This window comes from Patagioenas fasciata, chromosome 10 (assembly GCF_037038585.1).
Source record: "Patagioenas fasciata isolate bPatFas1 chromosome 10, bPatFas1.hap1, whole genome shotgun sequence".
In the NCBI taxonomy this organism is placed as follows: domain Eukaryota; kingdom Metazoa; phylum Chordata; class Aves; order Columbiformes; family Columbidae; genus Patagioenas; species Patagioenas fasciata.
Window position 1 is genome coordinate 7133770 of NC_092529.1, and position 24671 is coordinate 7158440.

At 42.6% G+C, this 24671-nt stretch overlaps 1 protein-coding gene across 12 annotated transcripts in view; it reads left to right on the forward strand.

The window, feature by feature from the left end:
* Nucleotides 1-24671, forward strand: part of WNK2 (WNK lysine deficient protein kinase 2) — a 110624-nt gene that overhangs the window by 81560 nt on the left and 4393 nt on the right. For 6 of the 12 annotated variants that reach the window (XM_071813009.1, XM_071813010.1, XM_071813011.1 and 3 more), the window contains exons 22-29: nt 477-532; nt 610-1280; nt 2919-3133; nt 5232-5447; nt 6380-6478; nt 11949-11993; nt 13769-14022; nt 19606-21766. In XM_071813009.1, coding sequence (XP_071669110.1) covers nt 477-532; nt 610-1280; nt 2919-3133; nt 5232-5447; nt 6380-6478; nt 11949-11993; nt 13769-14022; nt 19606-20013 — 1964 coding nt within the window. In that variant the 3' untranslated portion in view covers nt 20014-21766. Of the gene's footprint in view, nt 1-476; nt 533-609; nt 1281-2918; nt 3134-5231; nt 5448-6379; nt 6479-11948; nt 11994-13768; nt 14023-19605; nt 21767-24671 lie in introns of those variants that run through there. The other 6 variants (XM_071813014.1, XM_071813018.1, XM_071813016.1 and 3 more) reach the window with 6 other exon arrangements.

Here is a 24671-nt window from a genome sequence, read left to right on the forward strand (position 1 = left end):
CTGTCATGGGCACTTTTAATAGTTGGTGGTGGTACCTGTCAAATGAAAAGTGTGAAACCCCAGTCCAGCTGTGCTCAACTGCAGCAGTTTCTGTGCATGAATATCTGAATGCAGTTATTTATTTTTTGAGACATCATGAATACCTTAGTAATGCAGGCCCAAAGTACTGTGCAGATATTCTTAAATCGGAAGATTCTCCTCAAAATCTTTCAATTGACTAATGAAATTCTACGCTCCTCTTACTTCAATTCCCCAAATCAATAGACTGAACAGAGTCCCTACCGGCAGATATTTTATGTTGTCATTGATATTGCCTTCTGCAGTATAGGTCCTGTATTATGAAGACTGGATATTTAAATTATTCTTTAGTGCTACACTTTGTCAAACTTCAGTTTTTCACAATAAACACATCAGCTTTTCTTATATTGAAGCATTTCAATCATGAATATGTATTCTTTTTCCAACTTGTATAATAGGTTCGGCTGCAAGCATCGCTTCTGCTCCTGCTGCTACAACAAAAGGCCTCCTTCAGGTAACCGGAAACTCAGAGCAGTTTTATGCTTCATTCTTACAGTTACTTTCAAAATTAATTGCTATCATTTTCTCCAGGTTGCACCTACATCATCAAGCATAACTAAACAGATGGAAACTTCTAAAAGGAGCGAGAAGGCCGAGACACTGACTTCGTCTGTAACGCAGATATCTACAGCAGATGGGGTGATAAATAACCTTCAAAGGAATGACTCTCTAGACTCTGGTTCCTATGGAAGACAGGCTGAAACTCATGATAGCGGCACACCAGCCAAAACCATTGGCAGGTTTTCAGTAATCAGCACGCAAGATGAATTAACTTTAGCTGCGCCGCACTGCTTGAGGTTCTCGGCACCACCGGACGTCTATCTGGATGTGCTGCCTTCCAGCCCAGACCTGAAGACGGCTGTCCGGCGCGTGCAGACGGCCTCTTCTGTCGATGTCCTCTGTGACCAGGGCTCGAGCGATTCCGCCGATGAGCCTTTCCATCGGCAGCCGGCTGCTGCTGCTCAACTGTCCCCTCCCAGCAGTAGCACGGCCACTGACTTAATTAAAAAAGCAGCTGCTTTTCTGCAAAGATCTGGAAAATCTAGCTCACCAGCACTTGATTCACTGAACGGGCAAGGAACAAAAATTCCCACCATCAACATAACATCTTTCCACTCACAGTCGTCGTACATGAGCAGTGACAATGACTCGGAATTTGAAGACGCAGATATGAAGAAGGAATTGCAGAACCTGAGAGAAAAGTATGTTGGGTTTGCAAACAAGGCCAGGGAGGCTTGTGTTAAGATACCTAGACAGTGTCTCTGTGTATGAGGAACAAACGTGTTTTTCATAGCTGTGATGAGTACAGCGGTTCTGGGCAAATTAGGTATCACTAAGATATTCCCCCAAATGTGTTACGACACTCTTTAATGTGTTACTTAATTTGACAGTTCCATTTAGAAGAATAATAATTCAAGAGTAAGTTTTTTAAACCTCAAAATGCTTCTGCTCTGATGCCCATTTTCCTTACTGAAGAGCTATGTGGCAGCAAGCGGTAGCATACATTGATGTACATGATGGTAGTTTCCCATGTGGACGCTATTTAAAGCGGCATAAAATTAATCTGGCTGCCTGCATAGACAGCTGTGATGGCACTCGTGTAGTGCCCTTCTCTGCAAGGCTGGTTTAGGCTGTCAGGGCTACAGGGCTGTTCCCAGACTGGTTTTAGCGTATTTGCGGGTGGGTGCTGTCCTGCCCCAACAGGTGAGATGAGGGATGAGTTAACTCTGAAGGCAACATGTGCCCTGACCCAACAGATGAGATCAGGTGTGAATTAACTCTGGGTATTTCTGCTTGGTGATGCGAAGCGAATGACAGACAATCACTCCAGGGGTCCAACTCAATGATGAATTTACTGAAAGCATGTGGTGGAATACAAATTAGTGATTAGTGACTTGGCAAAGGTATGTTATAATATCACAAAACTTACCAACACATTGACAGCAAAAGTCCTTCTAAAAATGGTGGATTGGCAACAATTAGTAACTATAATGCAAAACTTAAGCAGAACTTACAACGATGTTACTTTTATATGTAAAAAAAAAAAAAAAAGGAAACTAAGATATAAAAGAGAGAGTAAGAGATCACCACTCCACAGGTTATTGGTCCAGCGATGATGTCCTACAGAGGGAGGGTGGTCATGTTGAAGACTTCAGTCACACTGCACAGCATATACACGCCACACGTGGGGTCATTTTATAACCCTGTTCATTTGTGTGGGGGGGATTTGTCTCCTCCCTTTCTTTGCTTTTCATGCTAATTAGGAAGACTCTTCTGGAAATGGGTCTGGAGTCTTCAAACTAGGGGAAAGTTCATGGTACTGAGCAGAAGTGTGTTGTTTTGCCTGTCAGGGTAGCTGTTGGTTTGTGGGTGCTTCAAGGTTGTCCGTGATGCTGGGAGCATGAAATCTGCTTTATAACTAACATAATGATCCATGTGCTAATGGCATTTTTATAAGAGCACTTCTTTTTTTTTTCCATGTTGAACCCCTTCAAACTGATGTAGATACCTTTCTAGAAACTACTGGTTTGAAGAGAGAAACTCTGGAGTAGTTCAGAGTTCCTGTCAGATCTCATGTCAAAATTAATGTTTTTTCTTGAGGATGTTAAATCTTTTTAGCTGTCTAGGATTCTGTCTTATAAATGAATATCTGAGAAGTCAGTCACCACATTTGCCAAGTATCTTGTTATAATTTCACATGCTTTTGGTTGAGCAGTTTATGCTTTTTATAGCCAAAGAGTGGGGTTTTTTGGTTTGTTTTAAATAAGTAAATATGCTGTCAAGATGTGGTGCTTTATCAGATACATCACTAGCAGAGTTCTTGATTTCTTTACGCTTAGGCATATGAAAGAAATTGCAGAACTTCAGACTCAGCAGAAGAACGAGATAGAGGCGCTGTACATGCGGTTAGGGAAACCCCTTCCTCCCAACCTGGGCTTCCTTCACTCTGCCCCACCAAGCAGCCGTCGCCGAAGAACCAGCAAAAATAAATTGAAAGGTGGAAAACTCTTAAACCCTCTGGTCCAGCAGCTCAGGAGTGGAACACCAAGCACAAGTAGGTACACGAGGTTCCTTCTGTACACCCACTGTCTGTCAGTTGGGGTTCTGCTGTGTAATGGCATGGACTGTGGGAAAGGCACTGTTTTTTCTTGTCTTTAATATGACAGTGCAAGTTTGTGTACTGCAAACTGGTTTGGAACTGGGTTTCCTTTGGGACAGGCTTCTTAAAGCTGCCCAGTGCTGAACCATACATATCTTCTCTGCATCGGTTACAATGCTTGGCAGAGAAAAAATATTCCACTTAAATTTGGAATACAGCCCAGTTAGATTTTCTTATCCTTTCTCCAAATGCAAATTATTGATGTTTGTATTCACCTCTTAGGTGCTGTTATCCTCTGATTATGTGCTCTATATTGTTGTTGTTTACTTTTCCCTACATGATGCCATATAAATAAGATTGGATTAATTTGCTTCCCAGAAGGATGGGTGGTAAAAAATCTGTTATAAAACTGTGATAGCTGCTTAGACCGTCTGAGGTAGTTTGGGATTTTTCAAACTACAGTTAACAGTCTTGAGTCATTACCTCTTTGGAAAGTATAAAGGCAAAAATTAACTGGGAGATATTGGTATACCCAGTACCGATTTCTTCGGCAAAATGTAGAACAGAATATGAAAATCTTTCTTTCAAGCTATTTCATGCTGTTCTTTAGAGGAGCAGGAGCACTTCCAGCATTAGCCCTGTATTTCAAACCTGGTAGCCCTTGTTTGCAACGTCACTGCATTATAGGTCCACTTTGAATTTCATTGCATCAATCTTTGTTACAGACTGGATTGGAAATTTTTGCTTTTTACTTAAGGATTTTGACTGAGATGGGAAGGGCAAAGCTCTTCAGAGGCAAGACGTGCTGTGATCCATCGTGAATCTCAGTATTCTTGCCTACAGGATCTGAAGCAACGTTCAGTGCTTTATAGCTCTTCAGCTGCTGCTTGCGTGTGTGGAGGCTTTCCTGCCTTTCCTTGGGATGAGATATTTGGCCATTCCTTGTCTACTTTGTTCTTGGCTTCTCTTCAGCCATTTTTTTCTCTTTGTTCAGAAATCCCACATCTATCTCCACTCATGGCTCTTTGCTCATATCAGTGTGCTGCCCTAGTCCAAACAGTTCAACCTTATTTCTGCATAAAATGTTCCAATTTTCCATTTTCTGTCTAACCTTCAATTTGAACAGAATTTGCTCTGACTGCTTTTGGGTTCGTGCTTTCTGTTATGCATTTTGTCTGTGTTACTACTTCAATTTTTTGAGGCACTGTGTAAAGTTCACATTATCTTGGAGAGTCTGTATTTATGCCTGAGTCTCCTCGTTCTTGACCACACAGATGCCTCATTCTCTGGCCTTCCCAGGTCCTTTCTCATAGGCCAAGGGCAGGCAGTTCTGATGCAGTTACTGATGTAATTGTTTCCACTGTTAGATGATTTTGCTGATAAATCCATGTAACAAATTACTACTAAGTTATTCTGGTGTTAACAGCCTCTTTACCTTAGTTATCCATGTAGATAGATACAGATATTTTATATATAGACGTGTGTCTATCTATTTCTAGATAACTATAAATTAAAAGTTCCTTACATCTTTGCAGCAACTTTTTATTCCTCTTCATTTGCTTGCTTCCACCTTTCACGTGTGAGAGCAAACCTCTCTGTTCTGCTCAGTCGTTCAGTGCGTTCACACCTCCTACTCAGGCACTTCTGCATCTCTCGCTTGATTTTGGCAGTGCAACTTGTCCGGTCCTAACTCCAGCCTTACTCAAAAATGTAGAAAAGAAACTGTAAAAATCGAACCCACTCTGTAAGCTTCTTGGAGAAACTGGATCAGCAACAGTATGTGTAGTTTATTTTCTGGCGCAGCTGATCCCTAAATTCTGATTGTAAACTGATGTTCCTCTTGGTGGGAAATCAACTGTTATTTTTAAGCATGGGTTTTTCACAGAGTCCCAGAATGTCAGGGATTGGAAGGGACCTCGAAAGCTCATCCAGTGCAATCCCCCCGCCGGAGCAGGAACACCCAGATGAGGTTACACAGGAAGGTGTCCAGGCAGGTTTTTATTCGGTAGTTTCCTAGCATTTTCTATTGCATGCATTTTGTTTGCTCTTTCAGGTAATCCTTCAGACTCTAAAGACTCACCCCATAAAGAAACAACTAAAACTCAGCCTGGATCTCCCGAAGCAGCTGCCGTACCGTCCCCTGCCTCGGCCACCTTTGGGAAGGCTGTTCAGACGCAGCAGCCGTGCTCCGTCAAAGCCTCTTTGTCTTCTGACATCTGCTCCGGCTTGGGCCCCGATGGAGCCGATGTGAACGCCAGCTCTGGCCAAGGTGATTTTATTCACGCAGCTGTTCAGCACGTCTTCCAGCACATGCTAAAATTAATTTGCTTCCCTTATGCTTGAACTTCTTAAGAGTGTATTTCACTTCTAGTGGGATAGGAACGTGAAGCTTTGACAATCCAAATTACTGGCTTATCTTTAAAAAAAAAAAATTGTTGATGTATTGTCTGAAGAGCAAAAGTTAATCTATCCTACCAAGTATTAAAAGTCAACACTCAAGAAGGCATTCTAGTTTTTAAGATGGAAATACCTTTAATTTTTGCTAGCAGTGGCTTTGTACTGATACGTTTTCTGGAGTCTGCCTCACAGATTTTTGAGGAAAAAAAAAAGAAAACAAAATATAAAGGAGGATAGGAGATTGTTTCCTTTGGTTCATTTGGGGCTGTTTTTTAGCTCTTTGATACTGGTAGACCCAGAGTTCCTTGTTATAAAGTACCAAACCGTCTTGAGTGTGAGGACAAAAGATTTAAAAAAACAAAAAGCCAAAACCCACCCAGAGAACCAAGTTATGTTCCCTTTATCTAAGGGGTTAACTTTGTGCATGACTTTGGAGTCCCAGCTAAATGACTGTAGATTGGCTGTGTTCCCCAGTCCTGACCTCCGATACTTCTCTGTATTGCACACCTCTGTAGGCTTTGACTGACCTTGTTGCCATGCATATTGGAAGTTATAACGATGATTAAAATACCTTCCTCTCATTGCACATCCTGCCAAACTAATCTACAAAATATCTATCCGTTCTCTTCGGCTGTTATTGCATCCTTTGTGTATGATCAATTAACGTACTCCTCTGTGGCAAAGTTAAAATGGAGATGTGGATGTTTAACTAACAAAGCTGATTTGACTGGTATAGGACATCTGATCACAGCTACTTGTACTTTATAAGTGTCTTTGTTTTCTTCCCTTTATATTCATTTGCAGGCTGGACGGTTTTCCACCAAACGTCTGAGAGAGTGACCTATAAATCTAGTAGCAAACCTCGTACCAGATTCCTCAGTGGACCTGTGTCTTTGTCCATCTGTTTGTATTTGTTCTTTTGTATTTTATCACAGTCCATCTTTCTTTTACCCCCTTTTTCCAATTACATGTTTTATATCTCTAATATGTTTGGCAGGATGCCCCTTTTTCTGAGCCATCTTTTCTTTCTTTTTATCTTTCTTTTAAGTAATCCTCATGAACACACCTTATTTATATTAATTTTTCATATGAAAGCTTTTTTTGCACTGCTTTTGGCTCATGCCTGGGCACCAAAAGCATGTGTGGAAGATCTCATCATTTATTATATAGCCTTATGGTAAATTTTACCCTGGACTTATCAAAGCTTTTGTACTTTCTGTGATTTATGTTGAAGTAATTTTATTTGCAATGTGGCAAATATACATGTCTGCTGTCCTGGTTCCAGCGACAACAAAAAGAAATCCATCCTTCTGTAGACGAATGGTCTCTTTCACACATGTTTGGACTATGAAGACATGCATGTAGCAAGCTGATACAATTCTAGAAGGTCACTGAAGGGTATAACTTCCATACAAGGGCTGTATTAACACGATATACAGTACTGTTTATATCCACTCTGTTTTCTTTAATTTTTTCCCCGCTCTTTGCATGTGGAAATGCTGAGATGATAGTGCTCCAGCTAGTTCTTTCAAAATCTCTTTTCTAGGCGGGCTTTTCCCCGTGCATTCACTTTAATTACTTTAAGTGAGCAATTTCTGATGTACTCATGAGCAGCAGGAAGATCTGGTTACTCCAAGGGCGAGTACCATCAACTTTTTTTGTGTAAGTTGATCTGGCTGAAGCACTTTACTCAGTTTATTTTCTTATGACCTTATGTGACCTCAGAGATGAAGTCAATTAGCAGTTCATCAAAGCATAAATAAATAAAAGGCAATATCAGATTTTCAGATGATACTTTGAAATGGATTGCTAGAATCCCGTATTTTTTCTTTCAAATAATTGTGCACCTGCTATTTGTACCCTATTTGGATGACTTCTAAAGTAATTGGCAAATCAACCAAATGATATCAAGCTATTTAATTAAAAAATTAAGACTTTTTTTACCCAGTCATATATGCTGCTTTTTAGGCAAACAGATTTTGCTTGTACAATAAAGATATGTTGTGCTGAACAGGTACTATAGGCCACTTACATTATAACATTAGAAAGGCTAATAATGTTCTTGAGAAAATGTTTGGTTAAGTAACGGTTCATCTGCATTAATATCAGATCTCCCATTGGAGTTCTACGTTGCTCGTCATTATCCAAGTGGTACAGATCAAAGGCACAAGACCACTCGAATACACTCCCCCTAATTTTATGAATAAACAATATTTTAAATAATTATCTTGATATTTTTCTTTTTGTTTTGTTTGAGGTCCCTCAAAGCCCAAGCACTCAGGTTCTTGAAAATGGATGTTTACAGCTCAGCATGCTGCATTTATTATCATGCAAGTTTTTAATGACTGAAGTCATGAGACAATTTTGCATTCAGGGATTTTTTTGAGAGCCTGAGGGGAATTCTCAGTTCACAAACTTTCCCATTTGGTATTATAATGGACACAGTAGTTTTTTTTTTCCTCTGCACATGTAATTCCCAGAAGTGGTTTCATCTCTTTCACAGAATTGCTGTTTGATAGGATGCAAAAAGACTGGGAGATGGCAATTAAAAACCAGCATATTAAAAATGTTTGAGTGCATGGATATTGTAAATGAAAGCAAGGGAATATGTAAATCCTTCATCTCCTGAAGTCTCCCAATGTCTAAATAACTCGGCACAACTAACGGCTTTCTGTTCTCAGCCCATATGCTCTCTTCTCCGTTTCTTCTGGGCGAGGTGTTTGGAGAGGAGGCTTCACTCCCCCGTTTCTGAGTCAGATGAGAAGATGAACTGAGTTTTGGGCACTTAACCCTGCCCCTGCCCCATCTCAACTCACCGCTTCTCGGGGGGCACAGCTCAGGTTCCGATACTGCCTGTTGCTTCAGTTGCTGAACAGTTCTCCACAGCTGAGTTCCTGGCAGGTTTTGATGGGGATAGGAGGTTCCTGGAGCTTCTTTTCCTGGTGAATCCCACAGGCTGGAAGTGTGTGTGTGGAGGGGTGAAGAAGTAGGTCAAGGCGAGGTGTCAAGAGGATGGACCAGACTGTTTGCAGTGGTGCCCAACACCAGGGTGAGAGGCAGTGGACACAGACTGAAACACAGGAGGGTCCATCTGAACATGAGGAGAAACTTGTTTGCTGGGAGGTGCCAGAGCCTGGCCCAGGCTGCCCAGAGCAGGTGTGGAGTCTCCTTCTCTGAGACATTCAGACCTGTCTGGACCCACCTGTGTGATCTGCTCTGTGACCCTGCGTGAGCAGGGGTTGGACTGGGGATCTACAGAGGTCCTGCAACCCAGCCAGGCTGGGACTCTGTGGCTGTGGGTGGCCCCACCATTCTCCAGGGACAGCTAGGGCTTCCATCCAGTTGGTGTCCAGAGCAGCCGTGCCCATGGCCTCAGGAAAAGCAGCACTAGATGATGCTGCTGATGCTGGGAACACCAGCCAGTTCCTGCTTCTTCCCCACCAAAGGGCTGTAGTTGACCCAGGGTGCAGGCAGAACCGGGCTCTCAGATGAGGTGTAAACCACTTGCGGCTCGAGCAAGGTGAGCGGGCGCTGAGGACAGATGGTGAGTGAGGGTCAGGGCTGTGGCCGGGCAGTTCGGGGCCTTGGGGCTATTCCACAGGTCAAGGTTTCCCTGGGATTTTTTGTTTGTTTCTTGGAGAGCTGTTGGGAGAAGTTGTGCTGGATTTTCAGAAACACTCTGAATCTATACATTTAATTAAGGAAAAGCAGCCCTTTGGGGAGCTTGGATATTCCAGTGTGAGGCCTGTACTGTATATGAGCAGGCAAATGCACAGCAGGTTTAAAAAAATATAGTTCAGATGCATTCAGGATAGTTTTACCAAACATCTTGCCCTGGTTACAACATCTATCAAAGTTGAACATCTTCACAGTGTTGTCCCAGCACAGCTTTTGATCTATTCCCCATGTCCAATATTAACTTTTCCTTTGCACTTTTAATGGAGTAATATTTTTTTTTTATAGGCTTCAGCATAATTTTAGCCTGAGCTCCTTCCCTAGGTTGAACTGCAAGGGTGTCTTAGGGAAGAGTTTACGCCAATTGTGAGTGGGATTTTCAAAAGCTTCAGTTGGCTTAGACTTGTGTAAAGCAGTTTTTGTCGAGTCTGTAGTAATTAATATTGTTGTATGTGCATATGTGATTATGGAAATGGTCTAAGAATTTATTGCCATTTCTATTTTATTTTAGCTTTCAAGCTTTTTGGCAGCTGTTAGAGTGCAAATATGGGACAGTGGATTTTTTCTGTCCTGTATGAAAAAATAGCTGCTTAATTTCTCAGATAAGAAATCTGAATTGGAGGTAAAACACTGTTGAACTTCTGCGGTCTTAGATTAAATCTTAATTATGACTCATCTCCTTAACTATACAGCTGTTAAACACCTTGATTTTAGAAGTAATACAATTAATCTGGTGAATTAGGTTTACCAAGTGCATTTTAAATTGGATTTGAATTTGAAACCAATTGTAACCGATGACTATCAGTCCCTGCTTCAGGCAGCATCACCACTTAGATAATGGTTCTCATCTCCCAAGCAACGTGCTGGAGTGAGGCTGTTTGAGAGAAACAGCTCCTTTTGGTGATCGACTCCTCTGTAATATTTTCCTTAACACCCTCACCTGGGTATTTGGTGAATCTCTCTGGCATTGCTTCCCTACATGAGCAGGGGCCCCAGGTTTGATTTGGCACCTGAGGTGCGTATGCACTTGTGACTCGTTTTTGAGGAAGCAGAGGGGTTGGTGATTAAACACTTTCACATGCATTTGAGCACACACTGTAGTCAGCTGCCTGCTTTTGTTTTTCGCAGGCAGTTGCTTTTCATTTGCATACATATTGTGCCAAATAGTACTAACTCCTGCAGCATTTCTGCATGTAGCGTAGTTAAGAAAATAGCATTCTAGCTTTACTGCCACTGACGGTTCCATAATGGGAGTTATGGAACTCAAAGCTAACTTTGAGAGCTAGGCAAGGTAAGGTATATCTGGGGGAAGAATTAAAAATACAATAGAGATTGAGTTGTGAATGTGATTTGCATTTGTTACCTAGGCTTTGAGGTGAGAAACTAAACTTGGTTGCGCTTGCATAAGATGTCACTGTAGTCATGTCCTTCTGATTTTGCTGGAATAGAAACCTCATTAGACTATATGAAATAATAAGAAAATATTTCAAAGCAATCCTTCTGTTCCTCCTCATGCCACTCATACCAAAACACAAACATTTCTTCCTTTTTTCCTCCCTGTTTTCTGTACTTTCTCTTTCTCAGTCTCTGACTGATGTTTCTCTTTTCTCCTATGAAGCCTCATTCAGAGCCTATGTCACTCTGGACCTGCAGTCTCTGAGTTTTAAAGCTGCATTTCTGGCACAGTAACATAAAATATCGACACCAGTTTGCTGCAGAGAAAAAGCACATCCATCCTGTACCTCGCTTTTTGCCCCACTCTCTGATTTTGCTCATGTTTCAGTGCTTCTTCACAATAAATTTGCCATGCCCCATGTCAGACATTCACCTCCTCCCATACCACAATGATCTTCTTACCAAGTCCAAAATACCTTTCAGGAAATTTGGCACTCAAATAGAAACAGTGCTTATGTCTGGCAAATCTGACAGTCAAGTAGGGTTCTCGGTACACTTCTGACACTCTATCTGACAGAATATATAAAATTATGATGAAGGATGGAATGAGATAATTACGAAAAAAAAAGTAGTTTGGTTAAAAGAAAACTCAGCTACCCTGCTGGATTGTTTTTCTGCACTTGGACAAGGCATAAGGGAAACTCATTCACAGTTACTTGCAATTGAAGTTCAGAATCTCACATTTAGACACAAAACCTATTAATAAAGTACTTGGAAACGATTGGCCTCAGACCTGCAGAACAATGTATCTTTTTGGACTTGTAAAACAGGACTTTTAGAGTTGCTTTACAGTTTGTCTTTGCAGCCAGACTAGTTTGACTTGTTCCTGAAAGCATTTTTGGCCTCCTATCACAAGCTGAATTGACATCATTTCCTGCATAAATAGAGTAGGAACCAAAACCTCCTAATAGGAAGCCAAAGCAATTTGGGGAAAAAGAAAAAAAAAATTAAAAATAATAATAATAAAAACCAAACTAACAAACAAATGCATCTTTAAGTCCTGGGACCTTGCTTTTGGCATGCTATTGTATTTCTCAAAGCTTCTGAATGGCTGCACATTAAGAAGGGTTTGAGCTGTCCAGTTATTTAGACTTCCTTTACTCACCTGAACTGCTGACTTTGTCTGTCCTTTCTTGCATAATAACTACTTTTTGATTGCTTAAAAATACAGAAGCTTGTCCGTCAGATTTGTTGTGTTTAGTCTTACCTAATTCTGTATGTCTTGTATTGTTTTACCTTGTAGGGTCCACCTTGAAACGACTATGTCTAGGCAAAGATCACAGTAGTAGTAACTATCCTGTTTTTGTTTCTCAGTATTTCCTTCATGGCATGGGATGTGTTTTTGCTTCTATTTTATAATATTTTTTACTAAAGGCTAGTTGTTTAATAGAGCTGACACATTTATACCGATATGAAATTAGACTGTATAAATTGTGATACTTTTCTAGTAATGCATGTGCCGTGATGTCTTGGGAACCACGCATGCTGCAAGCCAGTTTGTGGTGTTTGTGTGTGAGACTGTGCACGCTGTGGCGCGAAAACCGGATTCAGTGTTCCTCTTTCTGAAATACGCACCTTTATATGACTGCAGTTCTCTGCTGGAGGAATTTATAGCTTAAAACAACCTTGTTGCTGTCAAGCTGCATGAAATGTTCAACACTAATTGAAGAGCTTTCCTGTCAAAATACTTATTTTTCTCACTAGTCCCTTTCCCCAAGTAAAGGAAAAGGAAATTAGCAATATTCACTTAGAAGTCATGTTGCAGGTTGAATGCATGATCATTTAAAGGTTATTAATGTGTTTTATATAACCATAGGACCAATTAGTTTACTCAGTTTCATTGGCTGGTAACTGATTAACAGAAAAAAAAATGACTGAATGTTCATGTTTGTTTATATAATAATTTTACTGCAGTTTTATGAACTTTTTGCTTGGAGAGATGGTCTTTATTTCAAATCTGTACTTATATCAAATACATTAGCTGGAAAGTTACTTTATATTTTCCATTTAGGTCAAATTCAGGCGCCTTCAGTTGCTCTTCCCCACTGATTTTTCCTGTGTCAGGCTTGTAGTTAGAAACACATTAAAAGGACAGACTTTCTTCCCCAGTTCTTTTAGGAATAAGCGAACATACAAAATCAAATCTCTGTCAATACTCTTCCTGTCTGCTTTTATCTGTACCAAAAGTTGTTTAACTTTGTCTAAAAAACTCAAACAACCACTTACGTCCTCCTCTCTCCTCTTTCTTCTTTTACATTCATGGTCCCGATGGGTATTTTTCCCTGAAAATATGTAGATGGCAGAGATAATGGGCCTAATGCATCAAGAGAGATTGGGGGTTCCTGAAAGCTCTGAAGTGTAGCAGCCAACCTTCTTGTAACCTCTATGACAATTATGATTTTTCCAGGAGGACAGTAATCCTATGCAAGTGAAATAAATAGTAAATTCCTTTTTTAATTGTGTGCGGTTTTAGCAAGTAATTCATCCTGCCTCCCACTCTCTCGTTGTGGCCTCCTTTGGAGAGACTGTGAGCCTGAGGATGTCGGTGTTACTGGGATTTAAGATGAGAGGAAATGGCCTCAAGTTGCACTGAGGAGGTTGAGGTTGGATCTGGGGAACAATTTCTTCCCCAAAGGGCTGCCGGGCATTGGAACAGGCTGCCCAGGGCAGTGCTGGAGTCACCATCCCTGGAGGGGTTGAGCAGATGGAGATGAGGTTCTCAGAACATGGGGCAGTACCAGAGTGAGGTTATGGTTGGACTTGATGATCTTAAAGGTCTTTTCCAACTAAAATGATTCTATGTCTGCATCCACTTCTCTGAGTCATTAGTTTCACCTGGAGGGAAGTTGTGGGCACAACAGCCAGTGGCTGAGGTAACAGAATGTGATAGAAAATACAAACACATTGGACTTGGACCATTTCTTTAAGCAAAGCTGTTCTGTAGAAATGAGGGGGAGGGTTAAAGGTTAGCAAAGCCACCGTTTGATTGCAGTAGAAACTGTTTGAGCAGTAGTGGGGAAGCGGTGATGCCATCCTCAACTTTCTCTGTGTGTGGTTTTCCAGGATCCTCAACAAACAGTCTGGTAACGTGTCCTGAGCCCGTCCCGCACTCGACCCTGCAGGTTCAGGCCAACAACAGTAACAACAAGAAAGGGACGTTCACAGATGATCTTCACAAGCTGGTTGACCAGTGGACAAGCAAAACTGTTGGAGCTGCACAGACAAAACCTTCCTTAAACCAACTGAAGCAGAACCAAAAAAGGCAAGACATGGAGCCAAAGGCTAATCCCATGCAAACACAGAATGAGACGTGTGGAGTAAGTGGCACTCCTTGAAGAACATACCTTTTGCTATGTGTCTGAAAGCCTTTGCAGAACCCAGATTTGGAGGAGGACATAGACTAAAATTACTTCAGATAGATGCTTCCTATAAATGTCCGTGTCTTTTCATTAAGTACTAAACTAGATTTTTTTTAGTCGTCTTTTGGAATAATAATGAGGGATATATGGGCTGCAATATATGTATATAAAGTATATATTTTTAAACTGCAAACTGCTTATTAACAGCAATATACAGCAATACTCACACTATTAACCATATGTTGCTTAACTTTAGTTCTCACAATTCCGAAAGTTTTGCTCTTTTTGATGTTTAATATTAACCTTCCTTAGGCTGGGCCGGTGGCTTGGTGGTAGCGAGCCCTTGTTTTAGTAGGAGCGAGTGCTGCGCTGCACGGGAGGATAACAGCTGGATGGATTTGTGACCCTTGTGTGTTGCCCTGGGTATCACTGAGGCCATCAGCCTCGTGAAAATACACCTTCAGAAACTCTGTGATAGTAAAATGGAAGGAAATGGAAATTCAAAGCACCCCTTTTCGTTCCCACTTATTTTCAGTAGCAGGAAAAAACATTGTAATGGGCATTCGTGTCTGCGTTCAGCACTTGTTTCCATGGCTGAGTGGTGATGTGGAGGCAGTCACAAAACCCATGGCAGAATCCCAGCTTATAGTTCTGTCCCACTCTGGTCTGGGTTTCCAGAGCTCTTCGTCCTTTGCATGGATGGATGATCCTTTGACTAATACTACTTGCTGCATTCGTATTTTTTTTGGAAGACTGGAAATTGAGCTAAAGTAGAGGAACAGAAATAATTTTGAAGCAAAGGAATAGTAAAAGCAGAACCAGTGAGGGACTGCTTTGTAATCCCTTATAAACAAGGTAATGGGATTGAACAGAAAGCCAAAGTTACTGTTTGTGAGGTGAGATGTGCCGGAGCCACAATTACACGTCTGCTTTGGTACCTGCGGCTTTCAGAGTTGGTGGGATATTCTCTTCACAGGGAAAAGCATTTGTGCAAATTTATTAAGCAACTTTACGTCAATTCATAGTTGCCAAAAGTGAACAAAAAGCAGAGAGTAAATAATCCTACGTAGTGATGATTTAGTCAGTGTAAACCTGCTCTGGAGTAACAGTGACATCTACTTAAGGCTCTATTCTCACAAAATGAGTCAAAGGAGGTGCTAGTAAGTACAAAGTGAGGATTTCGGGAAAGTGATGATGAGGGCACAGATTTTCTTCTGTTAAATCACTTCTTACTGTCTTGTGCTGTGCTTTCTGCAGCTTGATGTCTTTTCCCTGAGACACCTGCAGTAGTTTGAGGTATTTGATGGGGGGGTGTTCTGCCCACTTAGAATGCTGGAAAAGAGTGGTTATTTTGTTTATTTAAATCACCTATTAACATCAATTTAGGATTAATTTTACTTTCTGCAGTCTTGGTGTCTGTGTTTCAAAACCTGCGAGGATGGCAGAATATTGCTGTGAGAACAGTAGTCTCAATACACTGATTTTTAGAGAGCTGCTTTCTTTCTAGAACATGGCAGTTTTTCCTAGGGAATTAACAAGGTCGACTGAAGTATTTTAATTCACCAAGAGCTCAGAGAGCATTGGATTCCCTGGTCTTCATTTCTCGGCATTCCTTGTTGCTTGGTTTTTTGCATGAAGTCCTTGTAGGGCCATGCAAAGGTAGGTGGTAAATCTTCCTGGTGTGGTGGTTGTCGGGGTGTTTTGGCCGTGAAGATGGCACAGCGTGCCGCAGGTGATAGATTTAAGGGGATAAGATTTAAAAGACATTTACAAGGGCGGTTTGGGGAGTTGCGTATCATTCTGCTGATTGTACCTTTTGAAATTCCCCCTAAAAGGAAAATTGAAGTTAAGGGAGGAGAGGGTTTCATGGTGTTGGGAGAAAAACAGGCAAAAATGGAGGAAATGGTGTAAAAAGATCCATAGTCTGGACAGCCAGCCAAGCGTCCCAACGCATCAGTTCTGGGAGGAATGGGTTACATTGGGAAATGTTGTACCTGCACTGGATGATCACCGTTGAGTCCACCTTTTAAAATGGTATTGAAAAGACAAAAAGAACTCAAGAGATCACATAAAGGATGGAAAAAATAGCTTTCTAACATACAGCTCACACTGTACGTCTTTGGTCCATCCAAAACACCATATTTGCATCGTATTTTGGTCAGATACAAAAACGCATTTTTAAGAAAAGAATAAGGAGCACTAAACAGATTTCCAGCCCATCAGAGAAAGCAATAACAAGGTTTAATGTTGGAAATAAAGGCTAGATAGATTGGAAATGTGGTGATTCTTATCCACCTTTTGTTTTTTTACTGGAAAAAAAATAGCAGAAGGTGGTTAGGGCAGGTCGTCTCATATCTTCAAACTGGGTGTTTTGTTTTAGGAGAAGCCATTGTTGGCCTCATGCAATGTTTGGAAATGAGGGGCAGGAGGGACACAGAATTCATATCTTCACTTTGAAATTTTCTCTGAAGGTTGTTGGACAGCAAGACGTCTCCTTGAAGAGTTTGTAAAGAGGAGTTGGCATGATGTGAGTGGTACTGTGGTGCTCGGTTGGTGAGAATTCTAATTGGTTAGGGGTAGACTTATTTTTCTTAGTGTATTACTTTATCTTGCTGTCCACCCACTGTTATTAATATGCAGTGTAGTTGTGTGGCTGATTTCAAGCCTTCTCTTTCACCCAGGAAGCATAGAACTAACTTTCCTGAGTTATCTCTTTCTTGAAATGCTTGTGCCGCTCTCAGCAAATCATTTGCTGTGTGAATACAGTATATTATTGGTAGCTTTTTTTAAACTAAGTGAAGGCTACTCTAAGGTTGGAAATCAAATCGGAAGAGAAATTGGTTGTGTGTTTAATGAAGTTAGTGGTTTTATTTTCTTTATCATCGGAAGTGTAGAAAGCAATAAAATAATTGGGATGCAAAGGAAGACTTGAAATTCTGCTTTCTGTGGAAGTTACCTGTCAGTTTAGCTCCAAATCCTGGTTGATGCGTATTAGAAGTTTGTGGGGGAACCTTCAGGCATCCAGTTATGTCATAGGAGCACTGAAATATTCCTTTTCAAATTTATTTGAACATGGAAATACATGTGGATTGTCATCACCAGTAATTTGAACTGTGACGGGAGATACTAGGAAGAACCAGAAGTCAAACTTGTCTGATAATGATTATTTCTCTAGTGCTCCTTCATGTCAAAGACGTGACGAAATAACCCTTTTTTACAGGTAATTGTGGTGACCACCAACCAAGGGTTACACCCAGGAACATGAGCTTTCTTGTGTGTAGGGAGTACTGAATATTTTGAAGATGCCTGGGATCAAAGGGCTTACCAAAAATGTTTTCTATTCTTCATACTGTTATGTAGCTCCATAGGTTTTAAAGAAACAACTGTTACGCCCCCAAAAAAGCTGCAGACGTGTTCCAAGCCCATAATAAGGCTGTTTGTGTGAAACATGCAGGTCTCTCTCAGTTGGAGCTGTGTGCTGGGGCTCAGACCCCATCAGCAGTAGGTGCACATCTGTGTGCGTTTGGTACCTGTTGCTTGGAGCGATCCGGCTGCTGGGGACGTGGGTTTCTGGAGATGGCCACATGCGAAAACGGAGCAGGAGGACTGTTAACACCTTTCACTGTGTCTTCTGTCTCTCCTGGATTGGAAGAATACTAAAAAATGAGATAAATCTGTGTTTGGAGCTATTCAACATGGTCTCCTCAGTCCAAACGTAATAGCTTTCCAGAAACCTGGAAAAAGCACAAACACGAATCTTTAGCAGCACCTAATAACTTTGGGATTTCAGCAAGCTGGAGAAAACTGAATAAAAAAAGATGTATGGGCATCCTTGCCCTGCTTGTGTTGGCAGTCAGCTCTAACCCCGTCCTGTGATTCTGTTTTGTTTCGGTGGTATTTGGACCATACAGAAGTAAAACAGTAATGCCGGTAATGTAGCCATCAAAATGTAGCTGGAAGAAAAATATTCTAAATGCTGCATTTTTAGAATGGGTTGTGATAGCTATGGGCAGCTTTCACAGCAGAATTTCCTGGTTTCATCTGTTCTAAAGTAAAAACATAGATATTTATAATGTTTATAAGTCAAACACAACTCATAGCTCTATACTTTCACAGTACTGTAGCTGTGAATATTGCTAAAGTCACACTTAAGAGCTTGCTTGGTAAACTGAACTACCACAGCCTTTGTCCAGTGGGGTTTGTTCCATTTTTAGGTATGTTTTTATAGAATCATAGAATCATTTTTGTTGGAAGGTCATCAAGTCCAACTATAACATAACTCTGGCACTAACCCTTGTCCCTGAGAACCTCATCTCCATACCTGTTCAACCCCTCCAGGGATGGTGACTCCAGCACTGCCCTGGGCAGCCTGTTCCAATGCCTGACAGCCCTTTGGGGAAGAAATTGTTCCCCAGATCCAACCTCAACCTCCCCTGGTGCAACTTGAGGCCATTTCCTCTGGTCCTGGTGCTTGTTCCTTGGGAGCAGAGCCTGACCCCCCCTGGCTCCAGGCAGTTCAGAGATCAGAAGGTCTCCCCTCAGCTCCTGTTCTCCAGCTGAACCCCCCAGGTCCCTCAGCCGCTCCCATCACACTTGTGCTCCAGCCCCTCACCAGCTCTGTTCCCTTCTCTCAACTCGCTCCAGCACCTCAAGGCCTTTCTTGGTGTGAGGGGCCCAAAACTGCCCCAGGATTGGCAGTTTGGCCTCCCCAGTGCCAGCACAGGGACGGTCACTGCCCTGGGCCTGCTGGCCACACCAGTGCTGGTACCAGCCAGGATGCTGGTGGCCTTTTGGCCACTTGGGCACACGCTGGCTCATGTTCAGCTGCTGTCACCGACACCCCCAGGTCCTTTTCTACCAGGCGCTTTCCAGCTGCTCTTCGCCAGCCTGGAGCGTTCATGGGGTTGTTGTGACCCAAGTGCAGGACTGGGCACTTGCTCTTGTTGACCCTCAGACAACTGGCTTCAGCCCATCGATCCAGCTGGTCCAGATCCCTTTGTATGGCCTTCCCACCCTCCAGCAGATCAACACTCCCACCCAATTTAGTGTCATCTCCAGATTTACTGAGGGTGCACTCGATCCCCTTGTCCATACCACTGATAATGAGATAAAACAGGACTGGCCCCAGCACTGAGTCCTGGGGACACCACTCATGATTGGCTGCCAAGTGGATTTGGCTCCATTCACCACAACCCTTTGGGCCCAACCCTCCAACTACTTCTATACCCAATGTGTATGTTCTTCTTTGTGTACATGTTATTTTTGTTTTTGAAAGGAATATTTGAGTATATTGGGGGAAAAGAATTAAATGGTGGCCAGGGCAAGCCCAAAAAGAAATCCCACCCCGAAGTGCCACAAACATCGTGCCACCCCTGTGCTTCCCAAGCCAATGGCCCCGGTTGGTGCCCAACATGGGGCAGGGGTGCTGCGATGGGATGGGGGGCCAGGGAGCAATGTCAGTATGGACGCACCAGCACTGCCCGGGCCAGGCGGGAAAAGAGCAGCTTAATAGCGATGCTTTTTGTATTTTTCTTTTTGTAGGTTAATTTGGTAAGAACAGGATTGGGGAAAAAGTGCATTGTTCCAGTGTCTTGTCCCATGTCTGCTGCGTTAGCTCCCGGAGCGTCACCGTCCCTTCCGCTGCCAGTGCCAGGGCCTGCCCTCGCTGGCACGGTGACACCATACGTGATGCCTCTTTCTCAGTACGGAGGAGTTTTCCCTGCGCCCGTGTACGGGCTGCGGTGGCCAGGACCGGCCGCACAGCCCGGCCTCGTCGGCAGTGCGAGCGTGCCAGGGTTCTCGCCCCTTGGCAGAACCTGCCTGGGGCTGTACCCAGTGCCGCTGCAGCCACCCGTGGCCCGGCCGCCCGGCCCAAACCTGCGAGTGACACGGCCAGGTCGTCCTCCCGCGGGGAACGGGGGGTTCGGCCTCGTCACGTGGAGCATTTGACCCGTGGCCACCAGCCATGCTGCCCAGGCGGGGACCGGGCCGCTGGCACACATGGGCACGCTGCATCCCGCTATCACTGTGAGATGCTTCACGAGAGAGAGTTTGTCTGTTCTGGGAAGATTTGCTTCTATTCCGTTGCTGAAGACACTTTATTTTGTTGTGTTCTGATGTTTTACACTTGCAATCCTTAAAGTCGACGTACTTGAATTGATGACTAGAAAATTGTACTATCCCCTGCAGGAGTACAGTGCCTTGAATTTCAGCTTTTCAGTTTCAGCTGAAAAGAGATGTAAAATTATTTGAATGGTGTATTTTATTTACAATTGCTTGTGAGTTGAAGTTCTTTTTATTTCCAAAGATATTGAAGGTTTACAGTTGACGTTCTTCATCAGTTTTATTCTGCTGTAAATGCTTTTGTTTTAATTCCTGGGTTGAATTTTTGTTTTTCAAGCTTTTAAAAAAATAATAATAATAATTGTGAGGTGAGGTTTGTTTGAGATGCCAGTCAAAAAAGCTGTTTGTGTTTGTACAAGGAGTAGTGAAATGCACATTTTAAAATAGGAGCATTTACAGAGTGATCCAAGTTAGTTATATATAAGAACAGGTAATAGCTTCGGGCAGTGCAATTCATTCTCTTCCCTCTCTGATAAAGTTGTTGACAGCAACTTATTTCTCTAACAGGCAGGCGAATATGATTTTCTTCTGTATCGGCAGCAAATTGGATTACATTTTCTTTCTCCTACTGGGCTTTTATAATTTAGTTAAATTACAAATTAATGCATGTTTCGTAAGTGAAAAACTCTAAATGAAATCTTGATTGTAGGAGAACATGTCTCCAGGTGACTGTAAGAACGGTGTAAGTACAGCACTTGTGTGTATTCTGGCTTTGGCCACTGAGGTTACAAATGATGTTTTGCCACTGACGCGCTAGCAGTATTCGCACTAAAACGGAATAAAAATGTGAAGCTATTCTTTTTCATATCTCATACTTCAGTTTTGGAGTCTCACCACCTTTCATTTGAAAATTTGAGTTTTTATATCTATTTTTTTTTCTTAAGCTTTAATTAAGCTTGTGCTCTAGGTGGCATGGACACCTCTCTCCTCTTTGAAAGTTACTTTTTGCCCAGTTTACTGTGCATGGAGTCTCCACCTGCACCTCTCAGTCTAAAGGCACGAGAGAACCACTAAAGCTGGGTTGCTGCTGGTAAGTCTCCTTTCCCTCGGAAAGCGCAGGTCATGAACCGTGCGGTCCCATCTGAAGGCACGTTGCTCTGTATCTCTACTGCAATGACATTTTATACTGTCTGCTGAAGGGCAGAGATGTCTTGTGTAGCCAAGCTGTGAATTGTATAGTTCAGTTGTACTTTTAAGCATTATATCTGTCTAAATTATTTTGTTTGTACCCTTTGAATATATTATTCCATCAATTCAGTTAGAATTGAATTTTATAGACAATTATGCAGAGTCTTCTGCCTGGGCAAAATACTTACTGTAGTAAGAGATTTCTGTTCTCTGTAACATGTATCTTTAATTTGTTTGGGTTTTTTAGATTCATGTCTGTATGCTTCATGAGCAAACATGGAAAATATGTTCTCACACCAGTTTCCCTTCAGCTTGCACTGAATCTTACAGTTTGTCGCTACTGCCTGTTGTATAGTCCGTCCCTTGTATACTGACAAAGTCAGTGGCACTAAAAACACTGAGAAACTGTATAGATTAAAAAGAAGAAAAATAAACATTTTGTGCTTGAAAATCGTGTGAAAAACCCAGTGTTTTTCTAAAGCATAGAGTTGTGTCCATTCCCAGCTGTTCCGGATAACTCTGCATTTGTTTTCCAGACTCTTATCCCTTGACTTGTGTAGAAGGAGCAGATGTGATGCCTCCACTGTTTCTCGGGTTCTGCCCATAATACATCCCACCTCTTGGCAGCTGTAGGACCAAAACAGTGCTCCAGAAGTCGCGTAGTGCCACCTCGCAGGTCACGTTGCTTGAAATCCCCTGCCCACTGCAGTAATTCTGCTGTTGTGCTGCTGCAAAGCTAACCAGAGTGGAATGTTAGATGATTCCTTTGAGCAGATGGTATCTTCAGTGTCGCTGGTGGTACACAGGAGGATGCTGGAGTTTGGCAGGTGGTGAAAGAGGCACATGAACTTTCTCTTCTACACAGAAAAGTGCCAGGGAAGCCCTTTTAACATGATCCTGGCATCACTTAAATGTGAGCAAGCAAAGATGTAAAATTTGGCCCCGATGCAAGCAGCCTCTTGGTGGTCACTGTCACTGGCGTAGGCTGCAGGAGAACTTAGGAAAGGACATGCAGGAAAAGGTTGGATGCTTCTGTTTCTCTGCATGCAACCCAGGTGGCTGTGCTGTATGTGCTATGTACGTTGGAAAGGCTGCGATCAGCTCGCCGGGAGCCCTGCGCTCTGGGGCTGGCGCCGCATTGCATGTGCTGTGCACCCAGGCAGAGCGGGTGGGGGACAGCATGTGTGTGTGGGGCTGGGTGCAGCTGCCAAATCTCTAGCAGGTGTGTTCCTAACGATTGCATCTTCAGCTGGTATTGGGGTCAAATTATGGCTCAGAGGTTGATGTCTGCATCTCAGTACTCAGAATTTTAGTTTTCTGATAGCTGTCTTGGCTGCAGTTCTTCTGACTATTAACTGCAAGCTATGTTTTGTTACCCTTGATCATGTCAAAGGGTGCTTTGACCCTCAGTGGCAATTAAGCAAATTACATAAGATGGAAGAAATGGGACAACTTCTTGGGCAAAGGGTTAGCAAAGGAGCAAGAGGGACCTGAAGGGTCTGTGCTATGCCATCAGAGGTGGGGGGTCTGTACCCACAAAGACATTTCCCTGCAGGTCCCAGAACCGAACTGATTTTGTTCGTGACTATGACGGTTGCTTTGTGGGATGCCTCACTGGTTGCAGGCTGGCAGCCGTGTGCCATAGCTCTGCCATCTCTGTGTTCCCAGAGCTGCAAGGATGTGTTTGAAGTCCCTAATGATCCCCAGCTTTAGATACGAGCTTTCATGGGGGAGTTCGGAGATTTTCAGTGGTTTAGGAGTTACAGAAACTTCATACAAATATTGAAGGAATGTTTTAAACTGTCAACTCACATGCCCAGTAGTTCAGAAATGCCAGATTGTTTGCCCACGTGCCATTAATTTGTTTTTCTGATTACTGTGCGTCATGATGGGCCATCTAAATGCATAATCGCATCCCATTTTCCCAGCGCATCCCCGACTTGCTTGGAGCGGGGCTGTGCGGGGAGGGGAGCTGCTGCCATGGGGACGCAGCATGAGGAGCAGGACATGGCAGGGAGGAACACTGCAAAGGGTTTAAGGCTCTTCCACAAACTTTGATTCAACTTCTCTGACACACATTTCATTCAAAAAGAACGATGTAAAGTTGTCCCATACAGTTTCTTTGCATGTTTAACTCCGGTCTTCATTCCACAACTTTAAAGAGGAAATATTACTTAACTATCATTTTACACCCATCTCCAAAGTGTTCCTTTTTTGCTGTCTGTTTAACTTCTTTACTTTCCTCTGATATATTTGACAGTGGCTGGTATCAAAGATGAGATGACGGATTGAATGGGCTAAAAGTGGCAGTGTCTTTCCTCCTACAGAAATACTCGTGTTTGGGGATAGGACGCACTCATGCTAAATGGCAGTATTTCTGAAATCGACTTAATCAAGTTGCAGGTTTTGCCACTGGGTATTTGTGGGAAGAAATCCACTGATGCTTTTGAATCTGTCATTAGTTTAACTTGGCTTTGTCAGTAGTTGTTCTTTCCCTTCCAGCATTGCTTTTCATGGTCTCAATGCACTATTTTCAATTGTGAGAACACTCTGAATTTTTCCAAACAAGCCCTGTGGACTTAGCACTTGGTGGGTCTGTGTCCGTATTGTTCAGTTGGTGTGTGTTTGAGTAGGAAAAACATCCGTCCTACATTATTTGGAAACTGGCTTTGGAGACTTTAGAATCAGAAGTCTCACTTCTGAAACTATTTGTCTTCAGCATTGCTCTCCCTGTCCCCCCCTTAACTAAGCAAAGGATGCAAGTCTATTTGAGCAAGGCTGATGTCTCAGGTGGTAGCTAGTACGGCAAAAACTGACCTAGTCTTCTGCTTTGCTGCCCACTAGCCCCCACTTGAGATTCAGTAGATGCTGTTGAAAGTGTTGGCTTGGAGACAGAAGTCTCAAATGAAAATAGTTCCTGGCTGTGTCTAATACCTTAGTGAGGTTTCCTTACATTCTCTGGCTCCTTGTCTGCCCTTCTCAGTCCCCAATTTCTGGTGGTGTCTGTGAAGGAGGATGGCAGTGCTGGAGGGGTGGATGGATGCTCGATGTGGGCAAGGTCACTGCAGAGAGAGTTCATGTGCTCTTTATTATCACAGATGGATGAATATCTTGCCATGGGATTGAATTCATAAACCAGTAAATACATAATCACATGTAATTTCTTGCTATGGTTATTTATTATGGATCGCATCCTTGAGGAGTGTTTCTTTGGTGGTGTTGGGCTGTGGTTGGCTGGCACATAGACTGAGCTTCAGTCAAGGATCTGGACAAGCTGTCCCGTGTGCTGAATCTCATGGTGTTTCTTCTCAATGAACCTGGGAAATACAATTATTTTCCTGTCTATATATTTCTGA